Consider the following 25,013-nt stretch of genomic DNA (forward strand, 5'->3'; position numbering starts at 1 on the left):
GGGTTGGACTCGATGGCCCTTGAGGTCTCTTCCAACTCTATGATTCTATTCTATGATTCTAGGTTATTCTGCCAACTCCTGCACACTGGAACAGTCCACTTATAGAACATCTGTCTTGCTTAGATTCAGTTCCAATTTGCAATGCACAATGGAAGGAACTATAAATAACCTCCACTCCAGCTGAAGCTCTGACTGCTAGCTATCCTTCTCATTCTGCCACAAAGTTTAGAAGGGGAGCGATAGGAAAGTGCTGGTATTCTAGAGGCTGCCATTGTTATATTTAATATCCAGCAACCCTGTACAAGAGCATTATAACCAGAGCAGACAACACAACTTGAACAGACAAACAGTTCCTGTGTTGTGATGTAGTGAGAAAAAGGTTAATTCAAAGGAAGAAGAAAGGACAGAAAAGCTTGCTTACCTACTGGTATGATAAGAAATCTCATGTAGCTGAGCCAGTCTGGGGTTTTGTGAGACAGTTGTTCTACAAAGAGCCTCAGCACAGCACTGAGGTAATTCTGGGCTCCCGCAATTGCAATTTTAATTGGATTGGGAGGCTGAGAATTGCAGTTGCAGCTGAAGAGAGAGGGAACATTACCGCTTTTAAATAAAATCCAGAGATCGATGGGTATTTTGTACCACGTACATTATTAACCTAACATACTCATGACAGAAGGTCAAGACTGAAAGCAAGTAGGCACTCAGCGACTTCCTACCAGAGTGCAGATTTAAATGAGGGGCTTCCAAATTTGTGCTTTGGTCTCTTAGACAGTGAGCTACATCAGCCTTATGAACCAGAAGAGAATCATTCACGTGACTCCCATTTTCTTTAGTCAAAGGACAGGAGATTTGTTTAAAAAGATAGGAACAGTGGCATGCCTGATGTTTTTTTGGTTTGCTTGCTTCTTTTTGCTATGTGTTTGTTCCAACTGTAAGAAAGTTACGATTAATCAGACAAACCGTCCACAACAACCTTAATTTTGTATGCAAGTCAACTTCAGCAGCATCAGTATGCTAGCTATAGGGCAGAGCATTTGCTTTGCATGCAGAAGGTTCCACATTCTACCCCTGGCACCTCCAGGTAGGGCCAGAAATATAATTGGATTGAAACCCTGGGGAGCCACTGCCAGGATGGACCAATGGGCTGACTTCTCCTAAGGTGGCTTCCTATGTACTTGCCAGTATTAGGAAGCTCCCTTAGACCAGGTTACAAAACCGATCCTTCCAGCTCACCGGTGACTCTCTGGGGTTGAACCTGGGACCTTTTGCATATAGAGCATTGACCGAGTTACAGCCAAGGGTGGCCTAAGCGGTGTCGGAGCTTCCGTTGCGACCGAGCTCAAATGGCTGTCCCCCACAACATACAGTGGTGCCTCGCAAGACGAACGCCTCGCAAGATGGAAAACCCGCTAGACGAAAGGGTTTTCCGTTTTGGAGGCGCTTCGCAAAACGAATTTCCCTATGGGCTTCCTTCGCAAGACGAAAGCCCATAGGGAAATCTCCGGGACAGCGGGGAAGCGCAGCGCGTCTTCCCCACTGTCCTCGGACCTCCTCCCGCCACCAGCCTTCGGAAGGCTCCAAAGGCTGGCGGCGGGAGGAGGTCTCTCCGCCAGCCTTCGGACGGCTGCTCCGAAGGCTGGCGGCGGGAGGAGGTCTCTCCGCCCCACCGCCAGCCTTCGGAAGGCTGCTCCAAAGGCTGGCGGTGGAGCGGAGAGACCTCCTCCCGCCGCCAGCCTTCGGAAGGCTGTCCTGAAGACTTGCGGTGGGAGGAGGGTTTTCCTTCCCACCGCCAACATTCAGAATGGCTGCTCCGAAGGCGGTCGGTCGGGCGGAGAGACCTCCTCCCCCCGCCAGGGTTCGGATGGCTGTCCTGAAGACTTGCGGTGGGAGGAGGGTTTTCCTTCCCACCGCCAACATTCAGAATGCTGTTCTGAATGTTGGCGGTGGGGAGGAAAAACCCTCCTCCCACCGCAAGCCCCCGGAACAGAGGAGAAGCGCTGTGCGCCTTCCCCTCTGTTCCCGTACCTGTCCGAAGGCTGGCAGTGGGGCGGAGAGACCTCCTCCCGCCGGCAGCCTTCGGAAGGCTGCTCCGACCACCAGCCTGGCGGCGGGAGGAGGTCTCTCCGCCCCACCACCAGCCTTCGGAAGGCTGCTCCGAAGGCTGGCGGTGGGGCGGAGAGACCTCCTCCCGCCGCCAGCCTTCGGAAGGCTGTCCTGAAGACTTGCGGTGGGAGGAGGGTTTTCCCTCCCACCGCCAACATTCAGAATGCTGTTCTGAATGTTGGCGGTGGGGAGGAAAAACCCTCCTCCCACCGCAAGCCCCGGGAACAGAGGAGAAGCGCTGTGCGCCTTCCCCTCTGTTCCCGTACCTGTGCTGAAGGCTTGCGGTGGGGAGAAAAGCCCTTCTCCGCACCGCCAGCCTGGCAAGCGGTCTCCATAGGAACACATTAATTGATTTTTAATGCATTCCTATGGGAAACCGTGCTTCGCAAGACGAAAAACTCGCAAGACGAAAAAACTTGCGGAACAAATTAATTTCGTCTTGCGAGGCACCACTGTACTTCGGAATCCATCAAAGCTCTCCTCCAATTGTGATTAACAACCTAAGCCTTTAATGAGGCTTCAGGCACGCTTCCCCATTACACAGAGTATCCAAACAGCAGAAGGACGAGAAATATATGCTACATCGCTACGTTTATTTCTAACTACGCAGGACAGAAAAGAATATGCATCTGCTCTCTGTGAGAGTCAGTGAACAACTGGAACAAAGAAACGGGAAACCAGTAACATCAACATCCATCTCCCATCTCCCGTGAGACTTCCAACAGTCTGGAATGTAAACAGAGTCTTGTGACTCCAAAAACTGCACAGTGGCGTAACAGAAATCTAACAAGCGGTCGCACTGCCTGAGTGTCAGGGAATGGACTCAAGAGGGCAAGACGGACGAGGAATGGGGCACACACAAACACACACCCTCCTTGTCCTGACACTGCAGAAGAAGAGGAATGCAGCTTTGATTTACAGCAGGGGGTTGAGAGGTTGGAGGAAAGTCACAGCTCAGAGACAGATGAACCAAAGAATTGGGAAGTGTTAGAAGAAGGGGGCAGAGAGACAGAGGCAGGACAGGGCAGACAGCTGATATGTTGTCACTGGAGAGTATTTCTGACCCCCCCTTCTCCCAGAACCCGGCGTTTGTTAAGAGTGCAGGAACGAAAGAATCAGAGACATTTGGCCACGAACGGCCTCCGTAAGGGGAGATGCTGTTGCTAGGGAGGAGGAGCCCAGTTGGAGCTTGTCCAGGCCTACCGCGTTCTTTTGTCGCTCACTATTCTGAATGAATAAACTCATTAAAAAGGACTCTACCTTCTTTTCCCTGCTCTTGCTACAACCGGGGGAGAAACAGCTTTCCTGTGGGGGGGGTCAGGTGGGATGACTATGAGGAATTATTAAATATGGAGCAAGCCATTGTGCCATCAGTGAAAGCATTGCAGTGACTGGGTTTGATTCATTGACAATGATTTCTGATCAAATCCCACAAGCCTCTACACCTCTGCCATTTGCTTTCTCTATGCCTGACAGGCACGTATAAGCATTCTAAACACAGACCAGTTGCTGGTTGCTTCACCAGGCATCCTGGGCCATAAAGGTAGTAGTTAGCTTCTTTGATGTACCTTTCTTTAGTTTTGTTAATCTAAGGGCCAGGAAGAGAGTTCACAAGGAGACGGTAAATCCTACCTGTCCTCCCTCTCCTGTTTACTGCTGTTTATGACCTCTGGAGTTTGCTAAAAACATTCCTCCTTCCTCCTTGATTCCTATTTTATTTACTCTGAACTATGTATGCATGCTCAAGTAGGAAATAGTTTCTTTGTAGTTAAGAGGATTTCTTCTGATCTGACTTTGTCCCACGTGGTTTTTTTTGAAATGCTCAGAGGACATCTGATTGGTTCTTATGAACAGTGTGTAAAAAGTTCTTTTGTGAATAAAACGACCTGGGCCAAGGGGTGGACGGAGGATTATTATTCGCACTGCCTCCCAGAGTCTTGCTGGTCAAACCTCGTATGTATTTTGTTAATCAGAGTCCAATCCTTCCTTGCTTTTGGAATGCAACACTTTCCCAAAGCCATGACACTGAGCCACCACCACCATCTCCTCCTGTCTCTGCCCCCTTTCCTCTTCATGGCAGTGGTGGCAGTGTAGAAATGAAAACTTTGAGTTTTCTGCTTCTTTGTTGCTGGAAGGGTGGCAATGCACCCCTGCCAATGAACCCTGTGCCCCCATCTCCTCCCTCCTTTGCTCTAGGTAAAGGTAAAGGGGCCCCTGACCATAAGGTCCAGTCATGGCCGACTCTGGGGTTGCGGCACTCATCTCGCGTTATTGGCTGAGGGAGCCGGCGTACAGCTTCCAGGTCATGTGGCCAGCATGACTAAGCCGCTTCTGGCAAACCAGAGCAGCGCACGGAAACACCGTTTACCTTCCCGCCGGAGTGGTACCTATTTATCTACTTGCACTTGGACATGCTTTCGAACTGCTAGGTTGGCAGGAGCAGGGACTGAGCAATGGAAGCTCACCCCGTTGCGGGGATTTGAACCACTGACCTTCTGATTGGCAAGTCCTAGGCTCTGTGGTTAGGACGAAGCTAAAGCGGCCTTCCTCAGAGCAAGTCATTCTGGGTGGGATGGCCACGAAAGTCCCTGTGCCACGGCCACAGTTTGCTGCGACAGCAAAGGATGTATTGCGGCTGTTGGGGGTTATGTGCTGCAGAAGCTGAGCTCGCCACTTACGCTCGTCCCAGAAAACAGCCATCTATCAAGAGTTGCCTTTATACAGATGCTACAAGCAGGCTTCTACTCAATACATAATGGTATCTCACCAGGAGATAAGGAAGCTACTGGGGAGGACATTAGCTTACAACTGCATGTTTTAAACCACGTTTCAGACTCTTTATATGGAAATACAAACAATTAAAGGGAGGGGGGATGCATTCCTGTAGAGGGCAACAAAGAAAATGGATACTGACAGAAGTAATTTTGGATTCAAGCAGTAAAAACAGTGGGGTACCACACAGCCTGGTGCTTATAGCTAGCAAATTTATGGAAATGTGTTTCATCCGTCTTTCAGTTTGCAGGGAGGCTGGGTCATTCATTATGTTGAGTGCCCAGCTTCCTCAGTGAGCATCCCTCTATGACATGCGTCTCCGCTGAACAGGGTGGTGATACAATGACGACTGCAATATCACAAGTGGACTCTGTATTACGTTTGCAATTGTTCAAGATAAAATCCATTTTGGAAAGAGAAGAAATGAGCACTGAACCACTGATATATTACAAGTGAGCTCTTTATTTGTTGTGTCTGCAGTTGTTTAAGACGAAACCTATCTGGGAAAGAAACTACTTTTGCCATTTTTATGGACGTTTACAGAGAGCTGCCTTGGTGACAGTGTCAAGTGCAGCATCTCTCCTGAGCCTCGCCTTCCCTCCCTGAACATCTGCGGTTGGCTTCACCCATCTGCCTTTATAGAAAAGTCAGTTTCTTATGGTTCAGACAGACGCATTGTAAAATTCTTTCGCTTGGTAGTTTATACATATTGGTAAAATAATGAAGTGGTTTTAGAAAAACATCTCTCTTGCTAGACGTCATCAGGGAAAGTCAACTCAAATTCTCCTTAGGGACGAGAGTTGTGGCCTTATTTTTTACTGGCAAAACTTAGGGCAGCTCTGCTGGGCCCATGCAAGAGAATCTGGGACACAGCAGGCGGCCCTGGCAGGGTGTGTGTATATCTGGAGGGAGGGAGCATGTATATAAATATCATTTTAAAAAAAAGAACTTACTATCTCTGTATTCTAGAGACAATGGTGCTGAAAGCTGCCTTGATATCTGCAGAAGAGCACGTGCAGACGATTGGAAGGCCATGCTTTTGCAAGATATCTGAAAGAAACTGAGAATGATATACAAGTCTGTAAAAAAAAGGACCTTCTATATATATTTTTAATGCATTGTTGATTTACTTTAGTTATTACTGTACTGTCCTTTTATAAATTTACACACTATTGTATTAACATAAATTGATTCAAACATGGCCAACAATCCTTCAAGCAAACTAGCTTGAGAAAATTGTTGGGGTTCGCTAAGGTCTCCTGGAATCCAAGAACTGTAGAGTTAGAAGGGCCCCTGGGGGTCATTTAAAAGAGGAAGAGTTTGGATTTGATATCCCGCTTTATCACTACCTGAAGCAGTCTCAAAGCGGCTAACATTCTCCTTTCCCTTCCTCCCCCACAACAAACACTCTGTGAGGTGAGTGGGGCTGAGAGACTTCACAGAAGTGTGACTGGCCCAAGGTCACCCAGCAGCTGCATGTGGAGGAGCGGAGAAGCGAACCCGGTTCACCAGATTACGAGACTACCACTCTTAACCACTACACCACAACTAAATAATCCGTAATAGGTGGCCATCCAACCTCTGCCTAAAAGCCTCCAAGGAAGGAGAGTTCTACTGTCAAACAGCTCTTACTGTCAGGAATTCCTCCCCCCCAATGTTTCTTGTAATTTGAATCCACTGCTTTGGGTCCTAGCTCTAAGGAACTCTTCGAAAGAAAAAACACTGGATGCCATTGAGTGGGGGTATCTGTTAAGCAGAGCAAAATATGTTGTGAGGACAAGAATGTTCCCTAACTTTATTTCAAAGCACAGCTCTGTATTTCAAAATTGCGTCCAGCTGTGGGGGGGGGCGGCAACCTAGCACAGAGAACCAAGCAGCTAGGGGCATTATAGCTCAGGTGAGCAAGCAAATCTGACCTTAATGTTTTTATACTTATTAACGATTAAAGAATATCAGTGACTATCTCTGCCCTGTTATTGTTGAGAGCAGGGGTAGGCAACCTAAGGCCCGTGGGCTGGGTGCGGCCCAATCGCCTTCTCAATCTGGCCAGCGGATGGTCTGGGAATCAGCGTGGTTTTTACATGAGTAGTGTTAAGTTGTGGGTGAACATATCAGACAACACAGCGATTCTTCAAACAGCTCTTGTTTATTCACAGGCCGGAACAGAACTGAATTGAAGGGTTCAGCCAGCCTGCTTATATAGAGCTCCTCTACAATGCAACAGTAACCATTTTCTGGAACTATCCAATCACTGAACGTCACTTTGAATCCCTTATTTGCATATGTGGACCTGAGTGAAAACTATCTACAGCATCCGCCTGCTGGCCCAGGGTGAGAACTTCAGTACATAACAAGTAGAATGTGTCCTTTTATTTAAAATGCATCTCTGGGTTATTTGTGGGGCATAGGAATTTGTTCGTCCCCCCCCCCAAAAAAACAAAATACAGTCCTGCCCCCACATGGTCTGAGGGACGGTGGACCGGCCCACGGCTGAAAACGGTTGCTGAACCCTGGTTGAGAGTCTTCCTTTGTGGTATGTTCCTGAAGTTTCTCTATTTGGTGAGAGCTAGACAAGTTTCACACCTACTGAAATCAGATTTCCCTTCGGTTCCAGGTTCGGGACCCTCCGTGGGTTTGAACGCTGTCCAAAATCAGATGCAAATTTTGTGACAAAAAAAAAATGTAAAGTACTTTTTACGTAATGAACCAAACTCAGCTTGGGCGGACCAAGTTTGTGACTGGTACTATTTAATTTGTGCATTAATTATCTAGTGAGCAGTAAAGCAGCCAAGTTGGCAAAGCCACCGGACTACGCAGGATAGCAAACATCCGAGGAGCCTGCCTTAGAAGTACAGTGGTGCCTCGCAAGACGAAAATAATCCGTTCCGCGAGTCTCTTCGTCTAGCGGTTTTTTCGTCTTGCGAAGCAAGCCCATTGACGGCTTAGCGGATTAGCGCTATTAGCGGTTTAGTGGCTATTAGCGGCTTTTAGCGGCTTAGCGGCTTAGCGGATAAGCGGCTTAGGAAAAGGGGGGGAGGAAAAAACACCCCGCAGGAACTCGCAAGACATTTTCGTCTTGCAAAGCAAGCCCATAGGAAATTCGTTTTGCGAAGCACCTCCAAAACGGAAAACTCTTTCGTCTAGCGAGTTTTCCGTCTTGCGAGGCATTTGTCTTGTGGGGCACCACTGTACTGCAATAGAAGCGCCACGAATGGGCAACACATGGGTGGTAAATTAAGTTAAACAAATGTGCAGCTGCAACCCTAACCCCACTTACCTGAGAGTAATATCTACTGAATTCGGAAGGGCTTGCTTCTGAGTAGGAATGGTTAGGATTGCCCTGTAAATGTACTGATGCACACGGAACCAAAAAATTGCAACAAGAACTTCGGTGACTAACCAGAAGGGATAAATTTGGCAGCATGAAAAGGGGAAATTCTATTTCACAAGGGACTGAAAGTAAAATTGCCAGTATTGCAAAGCCCTCGTACAAATCTAGGATGCAGCCATATTTGAAATACTGTGTACAGTTCTGGCCACTCAGAAAGAATACTGAACAGATGAAAAAGGGCAGCCAAATGATCTGGGGACTGGAACATTTAGGGCAGGCATAGGCAAACTCTGGCCCTCCAGATGTTTTGAGACTACAATTCCCAACATCCCTGACCACTGGGTCCTGCTAGCTAGGGATGATGGGAATTGTAGTTCCAAAACATCTGGAGAGCCAGAGTTTTCCTATGCCTGATTTAGGGATCTGTCTGCAGTTGGCCCTTTGTGGTTTAAGCTAAAATGACTATGTACTTATCACTCCAAATCTCCTTACCTGTCCTTGCCAGTCAGAGGTATTAATCAGAATGATATTTTCTGGTAGCTGATCATCTGAGATCAAGATGTGATTCAACTGGTCGTACACAGTTTTCCTTGGGATCTGTAAATAAATGAAAGCAGCCCTTAAGATTCCTCATTTATTGGAACAAGCTCTATTACCCAGCTATTTAAATAAATGTTCAGTCTAAATCACTCCCACAATCTTATGTGTTTTTCTTCAGCCCATTAAGCTAGGACATCTATGAAGTGATGTCAAATATGAAGCGCACCCAAAATAATTGGATTGATTTAAACATCTAGGCACACTGTTTTGCCACTTATCGATAGAGGATCAAGGGATTATTGAAGATGACTTAGAAACTTCAGCTGGTCCAAAATGTAGCAGCTGAGTTACTGGCTGGGGTTCCATTTAGATCTCATATAGCCTCTTTTGAATGAAGGAATGAATGAATCTTTATTTGCGTCAGCCATCGGCCATAGCAATAAAACAACAGTATGACATACAAAAGAACAGAAACAAAAAGTTAATTATATAAAATACATTTTAGGGTTTGGAATCAGTAGTCAAATAGTGGATCTTATTCTGATTGCTCCAGCTAAAAGCAGTTTAATGATTCTATAATATATTTTATTTCTCTCTGTAAGGTGAGACTGGTGGTACTTTCATTCTGGTTTATTTTGTCTCTTTTGTTGTGTGTTGAGCATATATATATATATATATATATATATATGCTTTCGTAGATTTTCACGGGTACAGGAATGCAGGTTTTGGTGTCCTCGGGTGTCTTCCCGTGTAAAAGTTGTAAAAGTTGTAAAATATATATATATTTGAATTGAACTGTAATTGAATTGAATATATATTATAGAAAACATTTCTAAAAAATAGAGAATCTTTATTGCACATTCTGGTGCACATGCTGAGAGCTATTACTAACTCCAAACCCCAAAACTTGGGATCCCCTCCAAAACTATGACAAAGCTTTGAGATGGTTTTGCAGCATGCCCCCAGAAGTACCATACATGTGGAGGAGGATACCCCCTTGGCACTGAACAGCCCATTTCACCTGCAAGCGATGCCTGGTGCCTGGAGAGCGTTCGTTGTCCAGGCTGTTGGCTCTCTCATTCTGCTGCTTCGCCGGCTGCCTTTCCTTCAGAGATGTGCTTCTGCCTCTGCGTCCCATGTGCTTCGCTTCCGATCTGCCAAAGGAGAACAGGGGGACCTTTATCAAGAAAACCAAAATGGCACAGATGCTGCTCACTGTATTACAATTTCCCTGGGCCAGCAGGAAATCTCAATGTTGGTTGTTGGTTTTTTAACCTACCACAGCAGATTGAAGTGCAATTTTTAAAATTTATCTTATAAAACTTTATCCTGCCTAATACAGTGGTTCCTCGGGTTACAAACTCCGCTAACCAGGAAGTGGTTGCTCCAGGTTAAGAACTTTGCCCCAGGATAAGAACAGAAATCACGCGCCAGCGGCACAGCGGCAGTGGGAGGCCCCATTAGTAAAAGCACGCTTCAGGTTAAGAGCTGTTTCAGGTTAAGGACGGACCTCTGGAATGAATTAAGTTCTTAACCCGAGGTACCACTGTAATTGAATGAAGCACAAAGCGGCTAGCAAATCAACAACAGCATATTTTTAAAAAACCATTTCCAAATTAAACACAATCACACAAATATTGATATAAATCTAAATGAGTAACAATTTAGGGAACTGGGCATATTTAGCCTGGTAAAGAGGAGATGGAGAGGAGGTATGGTAGCCATTTTCAACTATCTAAAGGGCTGGCACATGGAAAATGGAGCAAGCACATGTGCTTCTGCTCCAGAAGGTTGGACTCGAACCCATGGCTTCAAGTTACAAGAAAGGAGATTCTGACTAAACATCAGGAAGAACTTTCTGACAGCAAGAGATGTTTGACCAAGGAACAGACTCCCTTGAGAGATTGTGGACTCTCCTTCCTTGGAGGTTTCTAAGCAGAGGTTGGATGGCCATCTGTCATGGATGCTTTAGTTGAGATTCCTACATTGCAGGGGGTTGGACTAGATGTTCCCCTGGGGTCCCTTCTGTCACAGGACTGCCAAGGGACGCCTTGGAGCCGGGGGGGGGGGGAGAGAAGAAGAGTCAGAGTGGGAACAGTCAGAAGGAAATGGTCGGGAGTTGATGGAAGGGGAAGAGGGAAAGAGCCAGGAGGAGGCAAGGAAAGCTCAGGTACGGATAGCAAGCCTATGCCTTTGGCACAGGAAAGGAGAGGGTTAAAGCACAAGGATCAGAGACATCCCATGAAGCTCCCCCGCCTCCTTCGTTGGAGAAGCAGGAGAAGACCACTCCCCAAATCTGAACCCGACAATTCGGATGCATGATTCTACTGTGCTGCTTGTACACATGTAAAATAAAGAACTGTTAATATCTCTCTGAGTGAGCAGAGAGTGCTTATTGCGAACAGCATACTCAAACCACCACACCTTCCAACTCTACAATTCCATGATTCTATTATCATAAGATAATGACAAAACTGAAAACATTAAGCAGCCAAAGTCTCTTTTAAAGTTACAGTTCAAATAAAGGTAAAGGTAAAGGGACAGCTGACCATTAGGTCCAGTCGTGGCCGACTCTGGGGTTGCGGCGCTCATCTCACTTTACTGGCTGAGGGAGCCGGCGTACAGCTTCCGGGTCATGTGGCCAGCATGACTAAGCTGCTTCTGGTGAACCAGAGCAGCGCACGGAAACGCCGTTTACCTTCCTGCTGGAGTGGTACCTATTTATCTACTTGTACTTTGACCTGCTTTTGAACTGCTAGGTTGGGAGGAGCAGGGACCGAGCAACAGGAGCTCACCCCGTCGCGGGGACCTTCTGATCGGCAAGTCCTAGGCTCTGTGGTTTAACCCACAGCGCCACCCGCGTCCCTCACAGTTCAAATACTTAAGTAAAAATGTTTTAGAAAGTAAAACTGTTTTGAATTAGGGAATTCAAAGTGAATAAAGAAGTCCTTGCCTGACACCTTGGGAGGGGGGCACTCCATTACTGGGGCACCACTACCAAAAGGAAACATCTCTCTTTATAACAAAATGAACCTCCAATGGAAAAAGGCAGTGGTTAACATGCCTTCAGAGCATAGGAAAAGACCTCAAGGAAAGTGCCCTGTGAGAGTTGTCCCCAAAGTACAGAGTCTTCTCAGAAGTGGCTACCTCATTAGGAAATCTATGTCTACCTGGATAAGTCAATCTATCAGTCAAGGTGCATTAGAATTAGGAATGCAGCAGTTTAGTGGGCTCAAATTTTAGAAAAGCACAAGCGGTGACATCCTATGGTGTCCTCCTGCTTGAACAACAGGACTTTCTCTTCCTCTCCTCCTCCTCCTCCTCACTGTTGGCAACCCCACAATTTGCTCTGTAGGTTTGGAGCACCCTGTATTACTTGCAGAAGGAACTGGAACAAATAAAAGGGTTTCAGCTGAGGTATAAATCATTGATAGCTCCACAAATCTCAATACTGGAAGAAAAAGGAAAGTGCCACAACTCAGTTTGCGGTTGCTCAACTGTCAGTATATTTCTGCCATATCCATTTCATTGTTTAGGTATAACTTTTGTCTCTTTAATTAATCACTGTACTGGTGAGGCTATTAAATATTATTTTGCCAGCTTACTTTGAGTCATATTTTTAAAAAATTGGGTAAGAAAGCGGAATGGTCACCAAGGTGCATGACATCTGGAACAAAACACGGAGAACTGAAAGCCATGCAAAACGATGTTCAGATGCCACAAGTTAAAAGCTCATCTGTCTCAAGTTGCATATTTACAAACAAGGTAAGTTTCGGAGCTGATGTTGCAGCTTACAGACAGGTTACCTGCTGGAAGGAATTATGAGAGATTCTGTCTTTGTCATCCTGCCACTTAGTGGAGCCTTTTCCATGAAGCTATCCAGGGGAGACAGTTCAGTTTCTATGTCTTCCTGTTGTTTATTTTCCTGCAAACAACAAATTACACTGGAGTGGATGTTCTGTGAAAGCCTTTGTACTCTGCCAGCATGTATAATAATAAAAAAGTGCCAATAAATAATGGTCAATTCATGACCATAGCCAGACCAGTGCAAAACATCATGCAGTCCATTAGCTATGGATCTGTCCCAAATAGTATCATAGATTCTATGAAGCCCCAAGTTGGCCTGGCTTCAACATGAACTGTAAAACAGCCACTTTGGCCCATGTTTCTGCTGTAGTCCATATGCCAACAGAGACCTCATTCTATCCCAGGCCTCCAATGTTGTTTATGCTGTACTTTTGTACTGCTTTATTGTTGTTAGCCGCCCTGAGCTTTGGCTGGGGAGGGCGGGATATAAATAAAATTTATTATTATATTATTATTATTATTGCTAAGGCACATGGTGTTTGACAAGCTGCGCACTGGATAACAAACTCTCTGCACCTGATGCTATACCCAGCAGAACCCAAAGGTACCAAAGATTACTCAGCCCGATCTCTACTTCACATTCTCACTACTTTCCACCTCTTCCTGCCTCAACCCAAATCAACTCAGCCACAAAGTGGTACCTCTGGTTATGTACTTAATTTGTTCCAGAGGTCCGTTCTTAACCTAAAACTGTTCTTAACCTGAAAGCACCACTTTAGCTAATGGGGCCTCCTGCTGCTGCCACGCCGCCACCATGCGATTTCTGTTCTCATCCTGAAGCAAAGTTCTTAACCCGAGGTACTACTTCTGGGTTAGCGGAGTCTGTAACCTGAAGTGTCTGTAACCTGGAGCATATGTAACCCGAGGTACCACTGTACCTCCGCTCTCTCCGGGTCAAAGCATTCTCAATGGAACATTTTACTTCCTCTTTCTAAACCAACCCCACTCCATTCCCATATCCTAGTAATAGTAGCAGTGGTCATAGTAGGAGTAAAATTTATGTACCGCCCTTAATCCAAAGATCTCAGGGCAGTTCATAAGATAAAAATACAGGACAAAAGCAAAAATAAATAGTCAAAACAAAAAACAAAATAATAACCCTCCGCTCCCACAAATGGCCGTAGGATGTTTAAAAGGCCGTAGGATGTTAATCATCCCAAGGCCTGGTTGATGAGGAACGTTTTCATCTGGCGCCTAAAGATGTACAATGAAGGTGGCAGGCAAGCCTCCCCAGAGAGGGCAGAGGGGGAGCCAACACCGAAAAGGCCAGTCCTTGTGTTGCCACCCTCTGGACCTCTCATGGAGGAGGCACATGAAGAAGGGCCTCAGATGATGATCAGAGTCTGGGTTGGTTTACAGTGGTGCCTCGCAAGACGAAAATAATTCGTTCCGCTGGCAGATGCAAGTAATGGACTACATGGAAATGGCAGAAATGACCAGCAGAATACGAGATCAAGGAGAAGAGCGGGTGGAAGAAGATTGGAAGAAGTTTAAAACCTACTTACAAAAACACTGTAAAATTTTTGAATGCTGATGACATTGAAATGAAATGAAGGGGTTCTAGTAAATAAGGGAAATAAGAGTATGAAAGAAGGGATAGATATTGGATGAAAATCGGGAAAGTATAATACGTGAGGGAAATTATTTAAGGATAAAACTAATAAGAATGAATTTGCTAATCAATTTTAAAGTGGAATACAAGAAAGGGAGGTGGGTAGAAGTTAGGAAAATAAGTTTATGAATGATAAGAATTTGAAAAGAGTTTTTTTCTTTTTTTGTTAAATTTCTTAATTTTTTTCTTTTTGCTTCTGTTATATTTTTTCTTTTTTGCTGTGTTTTAACTGTTTGTATTTGTTGGTGTTTTGATGTCTGTTGTATGTTTGATATGTATTGTTTTTCTTTTGTATTGTTTTTCTCTTGTAAAACTTAATAAAATATTATATATATATATATATATATATATATATATATATATATATATATGCAGGTTTTGGTGTCCTCGGGTGTCTTCCCGTGTAAAAGTTGGGGTGTCTAGGCGACGTTTCGACGAGGTCTCACTCGTCATCTTCAGGCTGGTGCTTTCGGCTTCTTGTTACTGGAACAGAGCGGGATCTCAATGTTTGAGTTCCTATAAATACTGTAGAGGGGGTGTGGTGTCTAGCCTCCAATGTTCTGGGCAGAGAGGAAGTTCCCAGGCTAGTGTGCCTTTTCTTCTTTTGTTCCTTAATTACTTGAGAGATACCTTGAGTGATTTCTTGAGTGATATCCTGAGTACCACTTAGGTGGGTCATTAGGTGTGGATTAGTTGCTAAAGTCTTTGTGTCTTGACCTCTTGAACTTTGTGAAGAGTTTTCCTGAGAAGATGGCTGTATTGCACTTAGTTGTGCTTTGGCTTGGCTTCGTGTATAGGGGCGAGCTGTGGTTTTGTGGCTTGTGTCAGCCAGATCTGTGTAGGGATTGCAGGGGGGTGCAGCATCCGGAGGTGCCACCATGGATTGGCTACTGGATGGTGTCAGTAATTCATCTGTGGAGAGGGTCTGGGTTTGGGTCTGGTGTGGTTGATTGGTGTTGGCGTTCTGTGTGCCTCTGGATCTGGTGTCAGTTTTTGTGGGGAGGGCTAATTTCCAGATGTCTGGCAAGCGGGATGTGTCGTCACGCTTGTTCATGTTGTGAGGGTGTTTCTCTATCTCGATGGCTTCCATGATTATTCTCTTGTGGTGATGTTCCGTGTTAAAGAGCAATTTGGAATCTGCAAAATTAATTTCGTGTCCTGTTTCTTTCATGTGTTGGAAAAGAGAGGAAGTTTTTTCTTCTTTTTTGACGGCATTCTTGTGTTCTGCGATACGTGCATTTATTCGTCTGTTTGTTTGTCCAATGTACGTGGCTGGGCAGACTTTGCAGGGTATTTCATAGATCCCTTGGTTTTCCAACTGGATTTTATCCTTGGGGTTTCTGAGGATATTGGCTATTTTTTGGTTGGTGCAAAAGGCTGTTTTGATATTGTGTTTATGGAGGATTTTGCTAATTTTATCTGTAGTGCCCTTGATATAAGGAAGGAGGGCCATGCCATTGTTTTCCTCTGTGTCTTGGTTTTTGGGGGGTGTTTCCTTTTGGATTAGCTTCGTAATCCTGTTTTGCTGGTATCCATTGGCAATTAACACATTTGAGAGATTCTGTAACTCAGTTGTCAAGTGGTCTTTGTCAGCCAGGCGTTTGGTTCTGGAGATGAGAGTCTTGGCTACGGAGTTTATTTGTGCAGGGTGGTGGTGTGATTGTGCATGTAAGTAGCGGTTGGTGTGTGTTTTTTTCTGGTAGATAGTGTGTCCTAGGGAGCCATCAGGTTTTTTGTAGATTAGGACGTCAAGGAAGGGAAGTTGGTTGTTGGCTTCTATTTCCATAGTGAATTGTATTTTGGGGTGTAAGTTGTTGAGATGTGTGAGGAAGCTATCCAGTTTTTCCTTCCCGTGTGGCCAAATTACAAAGGTGTCGTCAACATATCTGAGCCAAAGTTTGGGTTTGTGTTCTGACTTGTCTAAAGCATTGGTTTCAAAGTGTTCCATGTACAGGTTTGCGATGACCGGTGAGAGGGGTGATCCCATAGGTGCTCCTTCCATGTACAGGTTTGCGATGACCGGTGAGAGGGGTGATCCCATAGGTGCTCCTTCCATGTACAGGTTTGCGATGACCGGTGAGAGGGGTGATCCCATAGGTGCTCCTTCCATGTACAGGTTTGCGATGACCGGTGAGAGGGGTGATCCCATAGGTGCTCCTTCCATGTACAGGTTTGCGATGACCGGTGAGAGGGGTGATCCCATAGGTGCTCCTTCCATGTACAGGTTTGCGATGACCGGTGAGAGGGGTGATCCCATAGGTGCTCCTTCCATGTACAGGTTCCAGTAACAAGAAGCCGAAAGCACCAGCCTGAAGATGACGAGTGAGACCTCGTCGAAACGTCGCCTAGACACCCCAACTTTTACACGGGAAGACACCCGAGGACACCAAAACCTGCATTCCTGTACCCGTGAAAATCTACGAAAGCATATATATATATATATATATATATATATATATATATATAAAATTATCTACATTGCACCACAAAAAAAAAGAAAATAATTCGTTCCGCGAGTCTCTTTGTCTAGCGGTTTTTTCGTCTTGCGAAGCACGGCCATTAGCGGCTGAGCGGATTAGCACTATTAGAGGTTTAGCGGCTTTTAGCGGCTTAGAAAGGGGGGGAGGGGGAAAACTCACAAGAACTCGCAAGACGTTTTCGTCTTGCGAAGCAAGCCCATAGGGAAATTCGTCTTGCGAAGCACCTCAAAAAACGGAAAACCCTTTCGTCTAGCGAGTTTTTCGTCTTGCAAGGCATTCGTCTTGCGGGGCACCACTGTATATGGAGAGAGGAAGTCCTTGAGGCATTGCGGTCCTGAGCCATTCAAGATTTTATAGGTCAAAACCAGCACTTTGAATTGGGCACAGAAACTAATCAGAAGCCAGTGTAGTTGGGTCAGGATTGGTGTAATATTCTCGAACTGTCTTGCCCCGGTGAGCAACCTGGCCGCCAAATTCTGCACCAGCCGATGTTTTTGAACCATCTTCAGAGGCAGCCCTATGTATAACCTGGCTTGCCCAAACTTCTATACCATGCCTCCTTCCTGCCCTGAACTACTGTAATTGCCCCCCACCTCAGCAACTCTCACCCCAGGTGCATTTTTCAAGTAAAACAATACCAACCCTGAATTTAAAACACTCAAGTTAAAAACAATAAAAACAACCTTCTACACATAGCTCAACAGTGCAATCGCCTCTCAAAGGTCCATTAAAAACATCTCCATCAAAACGCTTCTACCTCCAACAAACCTTTCCTACGTAAAATAGGCACCCGACCCCAGTTCCCAGTTGACTCTCTCCCAAACACCTGCATGGAATGTGTACCTGGGCTGTAAGCTGATAGTGATTGTTCTTTTTAAATATTCAAACTGTGACCTAAAAAGGATGTAAGGTTTCAAAAAACAAAGATTCCAAGAAAGGAGAAAATGCAGTATACTTGGAAGGAGATTAAAAAAACAAAATAAATAGGCACCAATCCAAAATGAATGCCCTGAAAACAAAAAGATTAGAACAGAAGTTGTCATCTGTTTTGCCAAATGACCCTGAAGTTCTATAGAGCTGTTAAATATTTCTGTGTTTCACTCTAGCGATCCCTGCCTGAATGATAAAAAGGCAATTGCACTTACATAAGACACGGTGTCAGAGACACTGTCTGCTGGTTGTCTGCTTCCAATATTCTTGTCCTCTTCAGGCACTTCAACCTGTTTTGTACAAGAGTCGGTAAAATAAGGATCGCACAACACACTGGTCCCAAGACTGGCTAGTCCTGAGGTAGCATTACACCAACATTGCAATCAAACGCTATCCAGGAGCAAGTCCTTGCTGGAGAATATGACTGAAACAGAATAATCCATGTTTTCCCTCATAAAATGCAGTATGCTGCATTTTCTGTTGAACAATGCAGATATATAGCATAGTCTGTCTGACATGAGTGAGAAAAAGCAGAGAATTATCTTCTCCAGATAGACCTACCATTCACAATTCCCTTGTGCGAAACCCTCTTCAAAAAGCAAATACTTCTGGTTAAGGCAAATCCATAGATTTAGTCATACCTCGGGTTACAAACGCTTCAGGTTATGAATTTTTGGGTTGCGCACCGCGCCGAACCCAGAAGTACCAGAACGGGTTACTTCCAGGTTTCGGCGCTCGCACATGCACAAAACCACTATATATTGTGCTTTGTGCATGCACAGAATTGCAACACGCGCATGTGCAGACACGCACTGCGGGTTGCAAATGTGCCTCCTGCATGGATCACGTTCGCAACCCAAGCGTCCACTGTATAAAACTGCCATACTTGACTCACAACCCCTTCACTAAGAAATGGCAATGCATTTGTGATTATCAGTTGCATTCAATTATTTTTATGCACTTATTTTATGCACTTACCGGACTGGGTGGCTCTCTCTGGTTTCTGACACTGTGGAGGCTTCCAATTTCTGCTTGAGAGCTTGAATGTGACATTCCTTCAAAGTAAGGTCTATAGCAAGAAAACAAATGGCATCGTAATGTTGTTGTTTTTTGCTAGGAGCTCCAAAACATGGCCGAGGCTATAGAAACCTCTAGAAACCGTGTGCCAAAATGTGAGAGGCTGCTGTCAATCCTTCCCAAGATCTCTCCCTCCCTCCTCATGTGCAAAACTGCTGCCCAAGTAGCCGTTTGAACAAACAGGCAGGTACAGTGGTGCCTCGCAAGACGAAATTAATTCGTTCCGCGAGTTGTTTCGTCTTGCGATTTTTTCGTCTTGCGGAGCGCGGATTCCCTGGGTATTAACGGTTGTAAGAAAAAGGAAACAAACTCGCAAGACGTTTCCGTCTTGCGAAGCAAGCCCATAGGGAAAATCGTCTTGCGAAGCAACTAAAAAAACGAAAAACCCTTTCGTCTTGCGCGTTTTTCGTCTTACGAGGCATTTGTCTTGTGAGGTACCACTGTACCGAAAAATAGTCCACCCCCTTTCCCCTCTGCTACCCCAGCATCTCTCATCCTAACAGACAGTCGGTTCGAGAATCTGCAAAGCTGCCATCAAAATCTCTTCTTACTTTAGCTTTGGCTTAGGAGTACTGAGGACGCTGTCATCATCTTCCATGTCAGGGCCGCTGTCACTAGGATTTTCAATATCAAGTGTATCATAGAGAAGGTCTAGGTCTTCTTCTACTTCTGGGGCATGGTCAGCTGGATCCTGCTCAGAATCCAAAACCTGGATAGAAAAGCACAAGCAGCGTAAAAGTGTGTTAAATGGAGGCTTCCTTGAAATGCAAATATCATCTTGGTCCTTAATTGCATTCAAGTATTTATATCTAGGCCCTCTTCACAAGTCCATACACACAAAATTAGAACTGTATGAAGAGACCAAGTCCTGCCTCTCTGTTGCATTCTTGTTGCTCAGCTCAACTGCTTTTCTCATGTTGGTGCTGATCTTCTGCAGCAGGGAGCCTTCTCCACTCATATTTATTTATTTAAAAGCATGCATAGTAAAGGTAAAGGGACCCCTGACCATTGGGTCCAGTTGTGGCCGACTCTGGGGTTGCAGCGCTCATCTCGTTTTATTGGCCGAGGGAGCCGGCGTACAGCTTCCGGGTCATGTGGCCAGCATGACTGAGCCGCTTCTGGCGAAACCAGAGCAGCGCACGGAAACGCAGTTTACCTTCCCGCTGGAGTGGTACCTATTTATCTACTTGCACTTTGACGTGCTTTCAAACTGCTAGGTTGGCAGGAGCAGGGACCGAGCAATGGGAGCTTACCCTGTCATAGGGTTTCGAACCACCAACCATCTGATTGGCAAGCCCCTTTTGGGGGGGAGGAGATGGAGGCGGGAGGGCTCTCAGACCCCGACAAATCTTCGAACCTCCTTCCCTAAGCTGGTCAAATACTTCCCAGGTTTGGGGAAGTAGGCACGAGGCTCTGACAGGATCCTGGAGCCCAATGCTTTCTTCCCAAAGCCAGGCAGTAAGGTACTGAGAGCACAGAAAAAGGTATGGCATTTCAGCAAGTCATTTAATATTCATGCATCATGGAATAACTGTATGCCAAGATCTTAATGAAGTTCCAATAAAACATGTAATTGTCTTACAGTGGTGCCTCGCAAGACGAAAAGAATCCGTTCCGCGAGTCTCTTCGTCTTGCGGTTTTTTCGTCTTGCGAAGCAAGTCCATTAGCGGCTTAGCAGATTAGCGCTATTAGCGGCTTAGTGGCTTAGCGGATCAGCTGTTAAGCGGCTTAGTGGCTTAGAAAAAGGGGGGGAACCCGCAGGAACTCGCAAGACATTTTCGTCCTGCGAAGCAAGCCCATAGGGAAATTCGTTTTGCGAAGCACCTCCAAAACGGAAAACCCTTTCGTCTAGCGGGTTTTCCGTCTTGCGAGGCATTCGTCTTGCGGGGCACCACTGTACATGTACAGTGATACCTCGGGTTAAGAATTTAATTCGTTCTGGAGGTCCGTTCTGAACCTGAGGTACCACTTTAGCTAATGGGGCCTCCCGCTGCTGCCGTGTGGCCGCCATGCGTTTTCTGTTCTCATTCTGAAGCAGAGTTCTTAACCCGAGGTATTATTTCTGGGTTAGCAGAGTCTGTAACCTGAAGCGTCTGTAACCCGAGGTACCACTGTAATTGTTTTTCCTGCCCCCGAGGAATTTTTTCGGCCAGGGCAACTGCCCAGAATATCGGCACCTTTATTTCTAGGAACAAAGCATTGTGTATAACGATTTAAAAGTGGTATAGGCTCCCTGTGCGATTTAGACCCCTCAGATGGGGAGTTTTCACAAGTACAACAATGAAGGCATGTTGTCCAGTAAATCATTCTTTCCTGTCAGTGAGCCAGCTCTTGCCCAGGCCTTGATGGTCTCCCCGTGTCCACTGGAGAAGATTCCATTGGTATTCATGCGAGAGGAGACACTAGGACACCAAGCCCCCCCAACACCATGTTGGCTATGTTTAACTGTGAGTTTTGGTATCTGTGTCTTGCCTTTTTATTGTTCTTTGTGTCACGTTGCATGATTGTTTAACCTTTGAGCAGGAGGCAAAATGTCACTTAAGAGCCAACACTGAAGCCTCCAGAAGTGGAGACATTTTTTGTGCTTTAATTGAACTGGGAGAATAATGAGATCCCCACTTGGTGTCCACCTGGTGGTGTCCATAGAAAAACCTTTCAGATGATTACAAATGGCACCTTTCCTAATAAAACTGGATACCCTCTGATGTATTGGCAATCCCAGACAGACTATTTCAAAGTTCACATTTGGGGTGATGGCTGCAGCCATTGCACTGTGAAAATAAATTCTGTTTGAGTGGTAAGTGGGTATAGAGACATTTTTTTTGTGAGTCTAAGAAGCTAAATGAAACAAAACCGGTGTTGCCACCAAGATGTGATCATTTGCTTGTGCAATCTTGATACAGCTTGCAAAGTACCAGGGAGATTATGCTCTCCAAGCACAAATTGTGTAACTATATGCAGGAACGGGTTTTATAATTCATTTTCCAAGTTTACAATGATAATATACTGATTGTTGTCCTTTTTAATATCTGTACAATGCCCAAAATTATTTTGCAGGAAATGGCATAATAATTTTCAAAAGAAATTTTGCTCCAAAGGTTTATTCTTTGTTTTATATGATCCCCGCCCCCAGGTAATTGCACAATTTACTTTGTTGTCTTGGTAAGCACATCGGGCATATCTGTTGGGCAAGAAAATAAGTTCTGCCTTAAGCAAGCATTACAAATAATAGGGTTGTTGGGAAGCCAAAAGGGTTGTTTTTTATGAGAGGCAGAAGACTGGGCAGAAGTTACTCTCAGAAGAAGAAGAAGAGTTTGGATTTGATATCCCGCTTTATCACTACCCAAAGGAGTCTCCAAGCGGCTAACATTCTCCTTTCCCTTCCTCCCCCACAACAAACACTCTGTGAGGTAAGTGGGGCTGAGAGACTTCAAAGAAGTGTGACTGGCCCAAGGTCAGCCAGCAGCTGCATGTGGAGGAGCGGAGATGCGAACCCGGTTCCCCAGATTACGAGACTGCCGCTCCTAACCACTACACCACACTGGCGCTCAAAGAAGTTACCAGGGCCCATATTTTGTTGTGCGAGATACAGGCAAAATAACTTAGGACATTTTACAGAAACAAGGCCGAGAGCCAGGCTATGTTACCTGGACTCAAGTCCCACTGAAATCAATGGGACAGGTCAATCACGATGTTTCATTGATTTCAATGGAAGTCAAGTTCACCCCTACCAAGAAAGCAGGACAGGGAGACCGCTAAAGTTCATAAAAGCATTAAGGTGCTTTCACATGAAACAGTAAGTTGGTAAATGGCACCTCGGCCATTATATTTTATTTATTAAAAATAATTTATAAGCGGCTGAATGTTTCAAAAACACTGATCACTCACATTATACGAAAATAATGTTTTTGTGCTCTTAAGGTTCCCCTGTTATCCTATTACAGTTTAGAAGAGACCCAAGCACAGAAGGTTACTCAGACCATTCAGTTTCGGCAATGACATTAACGCTCTTGTAGAAGGCTAACAAAGCTTCACACGCAAAAGACAATATTTGCCAGATCATTAAAATCAGACAGGTAAACTAGGGGGTACATTGCCGCCATTTTAAGCCTTGGTGTAAAACCTTGGGAGTGCGGAACCTCAGTCCCAGAGACTAAAGCCTCTTTATTTGGCTCTTGGAACTTTGCCCAGGTCACACGGCACAGCTTCCTCAAGTTCCATTCCTTGGCTGGAATGAAGGATGAATGCATGGGGGTGTGCGCAGAAATGCCCAGCTGAATGCAGCCTATTGTGCGAAAACAAGAGTTACATCTGTTGCAGCATTTGCTGTTGCCTCCATCCCTGCCCATCACGGTCCCCAGGAGGTCGCCCAAGAAGAAATTCAGCCCTTGAGATGATAAAGGTTTCCAGTCCCTGCTGCGAAAAGAGGTTCTGCGTTTCTGACGAAAGTGCCCTTAGCCTGATGGATAATGCAAAACCCATGCAGAATTTAAGGAAGTTGCTGGAGACAGCAACCACAGACAGCTTACCTCGTCAGATACTTTAAACCGCCTCAACAGGGCCACGACTTTTTGCTTGAAGTTTTGCTGCTGTAAAGGTAAATGATTGCAATCAATACAACACTAAAGCACACAATCTCTGTGTGTTGAAGCACAGCGCCACAACAAACCATGCACCATTTATTCTCAGTTAATACGTGCAAATAGCTTACAAAAGGCAGGCCACGGCTGTTGCTCATTCATCTGAGGGACTGTTTAAATTCCATCCCAACTAGGAATTGGGCCAGAATTTCCGGTTCAGCTAGGACAGCCAGTTCCAGATCCATACTGGAAAGAGCGTGCAAACTGCTGTCTCTGTGTCGGCAGAGATGTCTCATATTCCTCTAGTGCAATGACACAGCTGGCCATTCATTGCCCTGGAGGCTTGAGGACAAGCCCACAGAGGTCTAGCACAATCTCCCTTGTTTCGCTATTTGTTTGTGCTTGGATTCCACCATTCACTTTGCAGTTTTAGTGGAGTAGGATTAAATAATTCCTGATGAGTAGCTTCTTTTTTACTTTTTTGCCAAGAAGCCAATGAGCTCTTCTCACTCCTGATCTCCAATCGCATATATTCAACCCTAGAACTCTATGCCACTAGAAATCTCTAACAGAGGTGTATTGTTGTATTAGTTTGTTAGGAACAGTTAGCTCTGCATTTCATCCAAAGCCAGCTCCATTAACACAAATCTTTAACATTTTTTTTGTTTTTTTGACTCTTAACACAAGATTAAAAACAAAGTAATTACAGAAAACAGAGTATTTTTCATCAGAACACGGTTTTCCACAAACTGACTCTACAACAAAATCTGCAATCCATGGCACATAGATGATGTCTGAAGAATATAGGTTGTATTTTTGCATGGGGACATGGCACTAAGTTACCCCTCTAGATGTCTGAGTGTCTACCCCAAATAATTAATAAATAAATTCCAGAACAATTGGAGTGCACATAAATATAAATTGCTAGCCTGCTAGCAATGTATATGGCAAGAGAAAGAGGATTCAACACAATGGATCAGCCACAAGGCTCCCTTCCCGCCAGGGACAAAGATTTAAGACGTACCTGGGTGAGAAATACTCTTGTCAAGAAGGGCCATGCAACAAGGACAGCCACAGGCATATACAGAGTACAGAAACACTTGTGGCTCTTGGTATAGAATGTAGTTGGGAAACAAGAGGTAGGACTTCAAACCCCGCCAAGTGAAAGAGGGGAATGGCTTTTATATGCTTGTGAAAATACCATTTGTGTCAAAGGCATAAAAGGAGATCATTACTTGAACCCATACAGCAAATGCAACACAACAGGTCCCTAAGCCAGGGCCGGATTTACGTATAAGCTAAACAAACTATAGCTTAGGGCCCCATTCTTTTGGGGGCCCCCAAAAAAATTAAAGGAAAAAACTGGATGTACATTTCCAAAATATACCGTAAGATAAAAGACAAATAAAATAAAACCTACATACAGCAACAGTGTTTTGTGTTGTGTAGGCTCCTTTTGGTATGTGCAAATGTCTTTAGATACCTATTAGGTCCATAAATTACCATATAGCATATATTCAATACAAAAAACAGCGACAAAGGACAGCTGGACATATAAAGGGCCCCATTACCTTCAGTAGCTTAGGGCCTCATCAAACCTAAATCCGGCCCTGCCCTAAGATACTCATCTGTAGGAACAGATATTAATTAATACATCATGGGGGTTTTCTCTTTCCCCAAGGTCCAAGACCCAGTCTTAAGGTGCCAAAAGTAGCATGGTT

At 45.1% G+C, this 25,013-nt stretch overlaps 1 protein-coding gene across 10 annotated transcripts in view; it reads right to left on the reverse strand.

Annotated features, from left to right (window-relative positions):
* PACS2 (phosphofurin acidic cluster sorting protein 2) overlaps positions 1-25,013 on the reverse strand; it is a 52,285-nt gene that overhangs the window by 16,471 nt on the left and 10,801 nt on the right. For 6 of the 10 annotated variants that reach the window (XR_014566658.1, XR_014566659.1, XM_083748404.1 and 3 more), the window contains exons 8-16: positions 23,242-23,301; positions 19,264-19,421; positions 18,614-18,704; positions 17,851-17,925; positions 12,553-12,671; positions 9,768-9,903; positions 8,699-8,803; positions 5,829-5,935; positions 422-576 (exon numbers count right to left, since the gene is read on the reverse strand). Coding sequence is in view for 8 of the 10 variants with exons in the window: in XM_083748404.1 (XP_083604530.1) it covers positions 422-576; positions 5,829-5,935; positions 8,699-8,803; positions 9,768-9,903; positions 12,553-12,671; positions 17,851-17,925; positions 18,614-18,704; positions 19,264-19,421; positions 23,242-23,301 (1,006 nt within the window). In the remaining 2 variants the exon portion in view is untranslated. The remainder of the gene's footprint in view (positions 1-421; positions 577-5,828; positions 5,936-8,698; positions 8,804-9,767; positions 9,904-12,552; positions 12,672-17,850; positions 17,926-18,613; positions 18,705-19,263; positions 19,422-23,241; positions 23,302-25,013) is intronic. The other 4 variants (XM_083748406.1, XM_083748402.1, XM_083748403.1 and 1 more) reach the window with 2 other exon arrangements.

This window comes from Podarcis gaigeae (assembly GCF_964106915.1).
Source record: "Podarcis gaigeae genome assembly, chromosome: 7".
Taxonomy (NCBI): Eukaryota; Metazoa; Chordata; class Lepidosauria; order Squamata; family Lacertidae; genus Podarcis; species Podarcis gaigeae.